Source organism: Pogoniulus pusillus, chromosome 4, assembly GCF_015220805.1.
Source record: "Pogoniulus pusillus isolate bPogPus1 chromosome 4, bPogPus1.pri, whole genome shotgun sequence".
In the NCBI taxonomy this organism is placed as follows: domain Eukaryota; kingdom Metazoa; phylum Chordata; class Aves; order Piciformes; family Lybiidae; genus Pogoniulus; species Pogoniulus pusillus.
In genome coordinates, this window is record NC_087267.1 from 32,004,625 (window position 1) to 32,018,161 (window position 13,537).

General features: G+C 37.0%; 1 protein-coding gene across 2 annotated transcripts in view; it reads right to left on the bottom strand.

Annotated features, from left to right (window-relative positions):
• Positions 1-937: 937 nt before the first annotated feature.
• Positions 938-13,537, bottom strand: part of DUS4L (dihydrouridine synthase 4 like) — a 37,708-nt gene continuing 25,108 nt past the window's right edge. For both annotated transcript variants that reach the window (XM_064142508.1, XM_064142507.1), the window contains 4 exons: positions 13,172-13,307; positions 10,449-10,560; positions 3,142-3,242; positions 938-1,770 (listed from right to left, as the gene is read on the bottom strand). In XM_064142508.1, coding sequence (XP_063998578.1) covers positions 1,732-1,770; positions 3,142-3,242; positions 10,449-10,560; positions 13,172-13,307 — 388 coding nt within the window. In that variant the 3' untranslated portion in view covers positions 938-1,731. The remainder of the gene's footprint in view (positions 1,771-3,141; positions 3,243-10,448; positions 10,561-13,171; positions 13,308-13,537) is intronic.

Below are 13,537 nucleotides of genomic sequence, written 5' to 3' on the forward strand. Positions count from 1 at the left end.
CCAGTCTGATAGAATCCCTGAAAATATTCTGTACTACTTTAGCAAGGATGAAGCATTTTAAGAAAACAAAGGTATCTGTATTTAATAGGTTATGTTAATATGCTTAACACACTATGTTTAAATTTATCATCTAAACAAACCCTATTTCCAGAGCAATCAAAACTAACCCAGGAAGAAGGCTGTATTTCTAGGAAAAGTGAAATATTACCAAGTTAGAAGTATATTTTGATCCTTGTGTGTTTACCTGTTAAGCCTGACAAGATAGTGCATTGGGAGATGTGCTAGTTTGAAGCAAGCTGGAATGTTTTGGTAGAAGAACTAGATAACGGGCAGTGAAATGAAAAACAATTGTGTCTACTTCTCTCACAGTCACGCTGAGAACTCTGGGAAGAAGAAAGACTTTTTCTCCATTTTGTTTCTCACTCTTGCTTTGGCCTTAGACCTGGTCACATCTCATTAACCCTGCTCCTACTAACCTTGCTCCCTAACCTCTTGGCTGCACCTCTCTTCTTCCTGAGAACTGGGGTAAGGTTGAGAGGGCCGGGGGGAGGTGTTGGGGTGGTTTGAGAGCCCCTCCTGGGGACTCAGGTTTCTGGGAGGGGAGTTGTGCTTTCATATTGTTTATCCTTTGTATATTTCTGTATATAATTGTATATAACTGTATATATTGTAAATAGCTGCTTGTAAATTCTGCTAGCTGTAAATAAATTGCTTCATCTATATTCCCAGGGTCCGTCTGAGTTAGCTGGGGCAAATACAAAAGTGTGGGGGGGGCGGGGTAACCCCCAAACCATCACAGGAGAGATTAACGTAATGAACCCAGATGCTCACGAACTTAAACAATCCCTTTAATGTAACAAATATATCCAACTTTCAAATATAAACTGGAACCAACCAAGAAAAGAAACTCAGAACTGTATGAATGCCAAAAAAAGGCTTATGCAAAACAGTGCACATTTATTCAAGGTATTGTATCCATGAAAAAAAACCAAACCAAACCACCTACATGTAGAATTTTTACTTACCAATGCAAAACAAGTTAGGTGGCACATACAGAGGAAACATATGTAAACAGTGTAAAAATACAGAATGTTCATCCCAAAACTGAAATAACACAGTATGCTGAAGAAAGACAAACCAGAGGCATGCAAAGTATTTGTTAAAACATATTCATCCATGTATACAAGTGAAAGTCACAAGCTAGTGAAACGGGTTTAGAAACACAGTTTTCTTTATTTTCCTTTGATTGTCACTCATTTTTCCACTGACATGGAATGGCTTTCATCCTTCTTCACCCCACTGCTAACTGGACTTTTGAAGATTTGAAACAGGTGCTGTAAAGGAGGTTTAGCTAATTGTGTTTTTATGATACAATGTGATATACAGCCTTGCTCAAATGCTGCAAGCAAATGGTGCATGATCTGTTACCATTCCGGAAGGCAAACCTTGGAGAACAATCAAGTCATTCCAGATGGAATCAGAAGATTTTAGAGTTTCTCCTCACAAGAGCAGTGAAACTCCACAGTAAATCAGGTAAGCCATGTAACATTTTATTTGCAACACAGAATATTTTGGCAACACAAATATATTAGAGGAATTTGAATCGTTGCTCTCGCAGTGCACGTGCTCTTCAGAAAAATCAAGTTCTGTTTCAGGTACGTACCAGGAGCCTAAGCAGCACAAAGCTTTTCACACTGAAGTGACTACCGATGCCATCAGTCTTAGATGCACCTACAGGTCTTTCTTGTCTTCTGCTTCATTTACACTGTCCTGAAAAAAGACAGATGAACAGCTTCTTTTTAACATTTAGCAAGATCAAAAGTTGTTGACTCCACGTGCCAAACTTTATCCACTTTCAGTCACACCTGATTTGTTCATTCTATACCCTTCGAAGTTGTATTCCCATCAGCACTACCCCACATAATATCCATGCTTCTTCTAATCCTAGCACAGTAATGGTCACACAGCCTACTACCACTCCAATAGGTGAATTGTGCAGGAAACTCTGCAGAAAACATTTTCTGCTATTAACTGATTTATTCTTAGAAGCTCAGTACCTTCTGTTCTTTCCATTCAGAGGTAAACACACAAAACTGAAAGGATGTGTGTTCTAGACCACAAGACTGCTAGAAATGCAGCAGGACTACTATGGCTCGTTACACAGGGAAGCACAGAAGAATACAGGGCATGTGCGGTGGTCTTCATTCTAACTCAGACATCAGCTGAGCAATCTCTGTAAGAGTACAGGGTGAGGCTGGAAATTGGTAAGCAACTTCACAGAGTACAGGAAAAAAGCACCATAATCAGCTCAAATTTACCTTTAAAACAATCTATTAATACAGAATCAACACACAGCTCTTTGAAAAGCAGGTCACCATAACTTTAACCATTTAATTTCTTGCTAAGCTATTCCTTGTAAATAGGTTAACTTTAATTTTTATGAAATTTTGATTGAATTCTGAGAAAGACATTAGGTATGCAGCACATCTGTCACACAACTTAAAAAGAATAGGCAGCTATCTCAGTTCTACCAGAAATAATTACACACCCAATAAAACTGTTAATTCAGCTTTTACTTGCCATGTTGTGTTTTTTTTTTTTTTTTTTTGTTTTATTGTTGGTTGGTTTGCCTGTTTTATTTAAATTGTGTATTATTGTAGCCTGTTTTTAACAGAGGTTAGATTGGGGTTGGTTTGGGGGTTTCTGTGTGGTTTCATTTTGTTGACGTCTATCAACAGTATTACAGAATTTGTAATCCATTATTGTAAAAAAAGAGAGCAAACAAAATAGTTACTCTTATAAATCATACATATAGCATATACACATTACATTCATCATTTTCTTTCAAGATTTCAGTTTGATCATCACAACCAAAGCTACCTGAATCTCAAATGACAGCAAAGTCAAGTCTACTGATAATCTAAGCTTTGTTATCTGAAGTGCAAACCAGAAAACACTAATAGCTTTGCTGTCAAGTCCTTGAAAACCAAATTCTACTATTTTGATGATGTTTAAGTAGTGCTACTCATTTTAACTTTATGCTATACTAAAGATTTTGTTAAGTTCTCTTGCATAATAGATACCAAATGAGAAGAATGTTGCTGGTATATCACGCTTATATAGTGATCTAGAACCACTTACCTGAAGCCGCTTGTACTCTTTCATCAAATTATCATATTCTTTTTTAAGGCCTTCAGACTGCTTTTTAACTGCAGTCACTTCATTTTTTGCCTTGTCAAGAGCTGTAAAATATTAGAATTAGTGTTTTAATGATTCCTTGTATTCTTGCAGTTCCTCAGAGTTCTGGTCATATATTAGGGCTCCACTGCACTAGCCAGTCCTCCCTCTCAAAAAAAGCTTAAATTTAAACCATCACTGATGGACACAAGAAAAGATGTGCAGGACAGAAAGGGGAAAGAGAATTACTTGTGTTCAGGAAAAGCAGCACAAGGAACAGGAAGAGTCTGTAAGAAAGGTAAGGTCAAGACCAATAAACTATTACAAGTTAGCAGTGACTAGCGTTCTGTCACATTGCAGAAGACAGTTCCAGAAAAATGGAACTCAACAATCCTCAAAACAAAGAGGGAATTCGAACACTTGGCATAGTCTTCTTTTCACTGTGTTATACATTTTACTATATATGAGTTAATTTGAAGCATCACTTGATGAATGAGAAGGCAGAATAGACAACTGTGAACAGGTTTTTCACATATTACTCTTCTCATAAACAGTAATAAACTGAAAGTGTGTCTATGCTGCAGTACAAAACAGCCCAGGACTTCATTAGGACTAATTTACAACACAGGGTGAATCAACATAAAGTTTCATAAAGTCATTACTTCTCTCTGCCATCTTTATTTCTCTTTGCTGTAGCAGCACAAGAGTACCCTAAAATTTCATTTATTCATGCTAAACCACAAAACCACTGTTAATAGCCTACAAGACTGTTTTGCATAGCTGTATTTAAAAAAACAAATCTCAGTGATATGAATTAAAACAAAAAGAAAATTTCCTTATTCCAAATATATGAAGTTATCTTTGTCAGTCTGTTCTCTCCCAGAGACCTCCAAGACATTCAAGAACTGCAGCACCTTTGCAAGAACTTCTTCTCAAAAGATAAGCAGTGAAATGTGGGTTTTTTTCATTAAGTACTCAGCCATAAAAGCACCCTGATCTGAACCATGCTTATTTTTGGGTACTAGTTCCTGAAACATCAGGACACAAGAGATTTGACCACTTGCCTAAGTGTACAAAGATAGTCTCTCTCACCTAGTATTGCTTCTGCTATTTTTTAATTAATTCACTTGAATTCCTTCTTATTTTAGAAGTCTGAAAGTGATTTTCCAGAAGTAGGACTTTCAGGACCTAGGCTGAAATTCTAGTCTACTGAAGTTAATTACATTTACATCTACTTAAACCAACATGGTAAAAAATTCATTCCATCTCTTTACACCCTTTCTTTCATTTCCATACTTCTACAAAATATCCTTCATCCTTTAAGCACATTCTTGACAGTTATCAATAAAAAAAACAACCACCAAACACACCAACAAACTCCAAAATATTTTCTGAAGGTTTTGGTGTCTGGAAGGCATTTGGAGTAACCATGATTTCCACACATCTGACAAGCCGAGCCCCACTGCATTTACTCTCCATCTGATCTTGCTACTGTTTAAAGTATTCACAGTAAAATTTGGAAATTACTCTAAAATAAAGTTTTGATAATTTGACAAGCTTATCAATTTTAACTTGTATGCAAGAAACATACATATATGCCATTTCACCTCTTCAAGGATCTGCTAATTAGAAAGGTAATTTTTGTCTATGTATATTCTTATACATAGTTAATATTAACAATATAGTTTCTTCAGAAATGAGAACTTGGTATTAGAGATCTAATACTATTTAGATGTTTACAAGGAAAAGTACAGTATTTTAGTTGCAACTGAAAACTAATGTATTTTTTAAACATAAAAGAAATATCTAACAGTATCTGCAAACAAGCTGTTGCATTGTTTCAATGTTTTGACCAAAACAGATGTATGACAGGAATACCTCACCTAACCCTAGAATAAGAAAAAGCAAAGAACTGATTGTTCTCTCCACCTGTGTTGGCTATGGACACAAAAACCAACCAAACCCAGACTCACTCCTGTTTGGGCCACACAATAAAAAGTAGCATCACATCTTTGACAACGATTCCCCAGTGCACCAAATTCTCTGGATGTTTTCTTGTCCAGCAACGGAGACCGTCCATACATCACTCCTCAACTGCTTTACATCACTGCTCAACTATTTTGCCACTGCATGAACACTGCAGTGCAGCCAAATCTATCGTACAGGTATATGTATTGTTTGTCATGTGGATTGTATCATATGAACACTGATCCAGCAGAAAACAGAAGATCCTTTGTATGCACAATACAGTCAAATGTTATTTCTGGCTTCCATCTGCCCTGTTCGCCTCACAGGAGGCAGAACAGCTGGACTGGAAGCAAGCAAAATCTTAACAGTTTATTATTCCTGCTAAGAAAATGCATGACCAGGCAGCAATGCTCCTTCTACATTAACTCAGTGCGAGAAGAACAGATAGGGCCTGAAACAGAAATCCTGCCTCAGTACTTAGAGGTGGGCTATCCTTCTTCACTCTTTCCCCTTCCATCACAGGAAAAAAAAAAATCAACTAAATATTCTTAAAGCAGTACATCAATGTAAAACATTTATGGAAAACTTTATCCTTTTGCAGAATATAACTGGAGGTCCATAAACTAACGTAAAATGTACACTTGGGGAGAAGTAAAGAATTAGTCTTTCCTTCACCACATTCTCTCTGTACCCTGTTCTAGGACAATTTACTTCAAAGATTCCTCTAAAGTCAAAACAGATAAGAAATAAAAATTTTCAGAAGAGGTTATGACAGTCCAGTAACTATAGCATTTCTAGTATCTTCTCATTTCAACAAGGATGGAGAACTGCAAACCAAAACCAAACAGCAACAAAAGCAGTTCTCTACAGAACTGCTACTCATGATCTGACTAAGTCACTTGACTTGCTACTAAGGAAACGATCTGGAACTTAAATTAGCATTGCTCACAATACAGGTCTAAAACCCAATGATTTGGACTAGTTTAAGACTAAGAAAGATCTCTCTCTTATAAGATTCATGTTGAGAAAGAGCTATTCACATTTAAGAATTTAGGCACTGACAGGACAAGAGATTTGCCAACAAAAACACTGCAAAGCTGGGAACACAACTCCAGTCAAGTAATTCCATACTAATCCTGAATTCTCTTAAGATGCAATGCTTGGATAAAGTTTAAAAAGATGGCAAGGCCATAAAAATTACACACAAATTTCTCAAAGTACCTTTTGCATCCTCAAATAAAATTTTGTTTAAAAGAAAAAGTTACAGCATCTTCTGATGCACAAATGGCCTTGCATAACAAAATCATGCTTGCTGTATGCAGCACTTACCCTTTGAATCAAAAACTATGAATAGCAAATTTTGTTGTATGTGACATGGTGCAGTGCTCCCACCAAAGTTATGATTCTCAGCTAAAAAGTTACAACAAACTTTTGCTTCCTTATCTCCCTCTGCCATTAGCTAAATAACATGAAGCCATGGCCAGTGCTTTTAACTTACACATCTGTTTCCCATCTTACAAAAGGGAGCTGACAGTTTGGGGTTTTTGTTTGTTTTTTAAAAACTAAATGCTTCAGTGGAACTCAACATAAATGTATTTTTTTCATTTATGGCAGTAGTCTACCTGGCAGAACAAAGGCCAAGCTGAGCTCAACCTGGCAGCAACCGTTCTACGAAATGTACTCCCAGTGCCTGCATTGTCTTCCTAATATTTGTATTTGAGAACTGTACATCTGTACATGCACACTTTCTAGTCAGCAGTTAAAAGCTATTTTAGCCCTTTACCTGAATCGTTGCTCTTACTGTCTTCTACAACACTATGCAGTCATGAAACAAAGAGCACTCGTGACACATGCTATACACAAACCAAGCCTCATTAAAGGATGCACAGAAGTTTCACAAAAATCTCCTTTCCTCTGCCCCACCATATGCCTATGACAAAACAGGAAAATATTTTCTTTTTGTGTAAGTTGAACTAGAGTTCCAAAGCACCTAAGTGACTTTATTGAGTCAGCAGGGACTTCACAAAGTGCAATCCCAGCGGCAAAGAACAAAAAAAAAGGGTCTTTGGATTGACTGTGTCTCAGTGTGGCACTCCAGACTCAGCTCAAAGATGCATTAACATCCCCAGCTCCATAACTGCACACAAGTGGGGAACACAATACCATTATGCTGGTAAGGGGCAGGCAGAAGCTTCAGGTGCATGTCATTTACTATGAAATACTATTAGAAGAGTGAAAAGGTCAATGAACTGGACAGGAGTCTACCACCAGTGTGTTCTGCTGCAAGACTTATCAACATTTATTATACAACAGAAATTTTTACTGTACAAAGTTGTAACCTTTACACATGCACAAGGACAGTGTCACCAAAAAAAAAAATGAAATAGAAGATGAACTAGTACAGCAGTGCAACCAGACTCCCTCCTGTCCAAAAGGTCCCATAGTAACGAGTGGGCATTTCACATAGAGACACTTCCAGGTTGGAATCGTACCCCACACTCAAGTACTACTGTAAGGACAGCTGCTTTATGAAACTTCTCTGACTCTGACCTGAAGTCCAGTTGCAGATAGTTTGTTTTATTGTAGGTTTTTTGATTATTTCAAAAACTATCAAAATAAAATGGTATCATAACAGTTCTTTCCCCAGAAAATTCCTGTAGTTTTGAGACCTGCAGCAATGTTGAAAGCCTTCAGTTATCTGAATCAGTAGTTTGTCAGACATGTGCCTGAAGTATGGCAGTATAAACATTCTCACATCAGCACTGATTGCTCCTATGAGTACCTATATTTATTTCTAAATATCAGTGAGACATTTTTCATAACATACAAATGTATCAATAAATACCATCTTGGAAGGTTTCTAAATAGTCATGTTATTACATGTCCAGGTATGCTAAAAATGGATTTAGGCTCTGAAGTGCTAGCCCAACTGCTGAGTGCCTTTAAAACTCCCAGTATGCAAGTAGGGAAGAACGAGCCCTCTTTCCTTCACTTCTATGAAAAAGTTCAAAAAGTGCATCAAAGGGGATAAAGAAGTCTGAGAACATGACAAGTTTGGCTGAAATCTTTGCCACTCATTTTCAACCCTGACTCACATTTTAGTAATTTCACTACTTGGCCTGTCTTGTATTTTCATGTTTCCTCCCCGTCTGCAGATGCAGAACCCAGTAAGTGGCAAAAGGTCTTCTTAAATTTTGCCTTTGGTTAAATAAAGCAAAAAAAAACCATATATGGTTGTGAAAGGCAGAAAGCTGAAGAACTGGAGTTAGTCTACTTAACGTCTGCAATAATTACTGTCTACATTGCAATTTCAGAAGAGGAGACATACAGTATTTTCTTTGCTCTTAGTTGTAAATACTGAATCAGATTTGTATGTCATCTGAACTCACAGCACTAATCTGATACTAAAACTCATTATTTGAATGTGAAGTAGACTTAAATTTAGGACTGCTCCTGGTGCCACTTCATGAAGGTAACCCACCTTCTAATGTGTGGCCAACTATCACCATGTGCAAATACCTTAACAAAATGTACCAGATCAGATCAACAGATACTTGAAACCACTCTGTGAAAAGGACTGGATGACAAAACAAGTATGAGCAGCAAAAAAAAAAAGCAAATCCAAACAAACAAAATCCAAGCTTATGACTCTTAATGATACTAAAGCTTACAAAACAAAAAATGCCCCATACCCAACCCAGTAAATTTTCCTTTTTATACTAGTTTTGCCTTGTTTTATCATTAAAATGCCAACCCCTATTCTCTTCACTTCCACTGCCCCCACACTCAACATTCACCTGCTCAGTGGCAGAAGCTTCAAAAGAAAACCATAAATTTGATTCACATTAAATCTCTAACACTCCATAGAAAGCTATCTACAAATGTAGTTACTACCAGGTGCTTCAATCTTTCTGGTTATCAGTTTGCTCAAAACGACGGACAAGAAAACTTGCAAAAAGAATAAAGACAGACATACCTGAACACAATCTAGCTGAAGATGGGAATTAAGAGCACCACAGGGTTTTCTGTTTTGGCCATGAAAGGGGTGGCATCAGGGGAAGGGCTGTAAATACTTTTCTATTAATTCTTTAAAAAGACCTTTTCCCCAACTTTCTCCCCTAACAAAAGACTCAAGCATGTCTTAATTTATATACCTTTTGGATGGACAACAGCCCGCAGGGAGAATGCAGCTGAAACAGCATGTGGTAAATATATTTATTCCTTAGCTTTCTCTAGCATTCCTGACTGAAAAAGCTTACATTATATTAGTGTTACATACCACCAGTTAGTTTAAATAAAACATATGCATTTAGGTTTTTCCTTGATCCTGTCACTTCAAAGGCAATTTCCCACCTCCTTTAAGAAAACAGCAGGAGAGAAAAAACCCACAATCAAACCAGCCTAAGAATGTGAAGTAGTTCTAAAGATTCTAGTTGGTTCAAGCCCAGCTGAAAACAGCTGTTACACAGTTCCTGCGTGTCTTCAGTGGACAATGAAATAATACTTGTTGTTACTCTTAGCGCTTTGTAGCAGTGCCATGCAATTTGAAAACAAGACTATGTTTTGATGACAACATGGTATCTATTACCACAAGAACCTGTATTTTGTTACAACTTGAACATCTGATTAATGCTTACAAGGTCACCGACAGCTATATCTTAGAAACTCTAACTTCAGATGAGCAGGTGTTCATAAGCACCACACACCTTGACAGATCTCAGTTAAGACAGAAACAAACAGGTAAAATCTGCTCCTATCTCAATTTGGGTTGCCAAGAAAGTAGTTTTGACAACCTAAACCTTAAACACGGAAGCTGCTAACAAAAGTATTAGGTTACAAATTGCAAGACCCGTTTTCTTGCAGATAAAAAAGATTTTCTAACAAAAGCTAACACCTCTGCTACAGGAGATATGTACATTCAGAATATTAAGCAATGGAGTTTTAAAAATTTTATACAGGGAGAGTGGCTTTGTTTGACATGAAAGGTCAACCTGATGATGCCTCTAAGCAATCTGTAATTGATTCCTCATCAGGTCAGTGATTGAGTCAACACCACTCTTAAATATATCAGTTCAATTTGTTAATTACAATTAAAATGAAGGTCTTCAAACTACATTGTGCACATTTTCATAACGAAAACATTTATTAAAATATGAACATGGCAAAAGCGTGTTTTTCCAGCTCCCAGCCAAATGTGAAGCAATACCAAGCCAAGTGTTCCATAAATCAATGAAGCTAATGCAATACCTAATTTTTTATCCAGTGTTTTTCTTAATTGTAAAGAAGTCCTAAACAAAACTCACCATTTGATGTCTTCTGCAGTTCTGCTTTCAAATGTTCAACTTCCTTCTTCAGCTTTTCATCAGTTGCTTCTGCAGACTCCTTCTTTTTACTGCCTCCTTTTTCATTCAAGGCCTATATGAAAACACACAGTTGCTCTAATTAATTTTGTTTACCCTACCCTGACGTTAATGCCAAACAGCCACAGAACGTCAGCTTTGATCGTGCAAAGCAACAAATTCTATCAAACACTAACATGAACAGGCAAACACTCAGTTATTCCAGGAACGTCACACACAAAAGAACCCAAACAACCAAACCAAAAAACCACACACCAACAAAACTGCTCAGTGGTTAAGTTGATAATAATGGCATATTGTAATAGTATGGCATGATCTCCTGTATAAAAGTACTTTGTACCTGTGCATCAAGCACACAACCTCTGATTAGATTATAAATGTTTTTTCCAGCAGACATTCAATGGGACTGGAAGTGACAGAATATTGCCAAGTTTGTATGCAACTCATTCTAATAATTTATCCTGATTTAAATGATGCAATACATCACAAATCTCTCCTCATAGCTCTGCAGATACTTCAATCTCCAGAATACCTCAGTATTCAGGTTAAATTTCGACCGAAATTGAAGAAAAAAAAAGGAAAGTATTTAGGAAGAGCCCTGTACTAGACATAAGAGCAGTATTCTGAAAACACTGGCACAGTTGTATTTGTGCACACTCTTATCACTAAGGCAACTGGTACTGATGACCTGAAATATTATACATTAAGGATTAGAACCAGTATTTAGACTCTTTGCCTCTGTTATCCATCCAAGCTATCATCTGTTATAAAAATGGCAAAAGAGTAGTAAATGCTTAACTGGAAAAAGAGAAGTAGAATAACTGAGATGAACAGCCAGTTGGCTGGTGATATTAGAGCTTACTGGGCAGAGGGTAAAGATTACTCTAAGAAGACAAGAAAGTAATGTTTATAAAGATTGGTAAATGATCAAGAGAACAAACAAACCCAACTAACCCCCCCCCCAAATAAACAAAAACACCTCCAACCAACAAAAGCTAAACAAAACCCAACCGTCCAACAAAAAGACTCTAGGAAAGTTTAACCAAAGAGCAGAGAATGAAATTGACTGCTGCTAACAAAATCACTGCCTGCTTTTTATGACAGACTGGCTATCTGTGGCAAATTTACTTTGTGGTAATTTTTTTTCTAGCAATGCAGAAATGGTTATTTCTGCAAACTTTTATCTCAAGCCCTGTCCTCCACTGAACCTCTGAACAGGAGACAGTGCAAACCTAGCACACTATAGTAAACGTACAGTATTTACAGTTGTAGCATGTGCTCTACATGCAGTTATTTTTGCCTCTGTGATAGTGGAATGAAGCGTGTTTGTGCACAAATACAAGAGCAGGGGCCAATGCACAGATGAACCCAAGTCACAGTATCTGCATTAATATGAACCAGTTTTGAACAGTTTCCAGTGCAATGGAGGTGCAGCTGCAGCACACTGGCTGTACCTGTGCCTACCACTGCTTTTGTAAACCATGCAACCAAACACATAAATAGAAACACACAGGAACAGTTTCCAGTTTCTGGCTATCACTTACAAAGAGCTAAGAGAATGTGTTGCTAAGAGAACGTGAAAACAGAACAAAAAGAGGACTTTTGGCCAAATCCCAACAGGACAGAGAGAAGAAAAACCTATCAGTATGCAGTAAAGAGACAAATTCCATGGCTGAGAGAGGGAGTCTGGATCGTTTCGACAATACACCAAATTCCAAAATTTTGGAACAATTTGGTACTTGGGAAATACTTAACACACTCTAGTGATACTTGTTTTATGATATCACTCCAATAACTGGACTTTTTTTATCCCTTCCAGTACTTTTTGTGCAGATTTTGTTCCTTGTCTCAAGATTCACTTGGAAAAAAAAAAATCACAGTGCTGGTAACCATAGACACTACTCCAGAGTGGAAGGAAACATGTACACACCTGCAGTGAATTGGCTTTTGACAATGTGCCAGACTGAAGAATGTTATAGAAGTCTTCATACTCTGGATACCTGCACTCCAGCTTATGGTTCAGTCTCTTCCAATACATGTCAAACTAACCAACTATGAGAAAGGATTTCATACACTTATCTTTATGATCATTGCTGACTTCCCTTTCTGCATACAACTGTATACTGAACCACAAAAGATAAATAGCTTAGTTTTCTTGCTTCTTCTCATATAAATAATGTATCCTTGCTCCACTGGTGGGTTTTTTTGGGTAAAATACATGCAAGGGTACAAAATACAATAAATACAAAAGTCCAATTTTACAAGTTAGAAAAGCTATTTCAGGACTGGAGCAAATCCCAATCAGGAGAAACAGCCAGCATGCAAACAGCTATACTGTAGGCTTTTCTATACTGGGTTGCTATAACCCTGACCTAAACAGTCAACAGTAAAAGGAGTAAAAATTACTGTCTCACTCTACTTTCTTATGATTAAATTTAGAGATATTCTAGGACTATGTTACTTCTTTCTGGAAATTTGTGCTAGAAAGAACTTTATTTATTTGGATTATTTCCTTTGTTAATATCATACTACTAAAATTTATATTTGGTATTTTGATTTACATCTTTTAAGACCATTTTTCTTCCTCTTTTCACTAGAAGGAAAACCATGAACAAACATTTTAAGCTACTTGCTGTATAAGGAAATAACTAAAATTTCAGAGATACCTCCTGCAGTCTTTCATTCTCGGCCATGTACTTTTTGGCTGCCTCGGTAGCATCATTTACTTGTGCTTCCAAAGCTGCATGAGAGGCCATCCCTTTAGCCAGCTGAGTAAGAAGGGTAACAGTACGTCTCAAGACACTGGTGAAGAAACACAGTGAACAGCACAATAATTCAAAAATCAAACAAAAATTAAACAGAAAAATAAAACAAACCACCCCAAACAAACCCTTTTCTCTCTCTCTGCACTAGAGGTGAAAACAAAACCACAAGAGGACTGTTTAAACACCTGAAGAGAAACATCCAGGCTCATCAATGACAAATAATAGTGAAGAGACTGAATTTTTTTTCATCTATCCAAAAATCTGGCT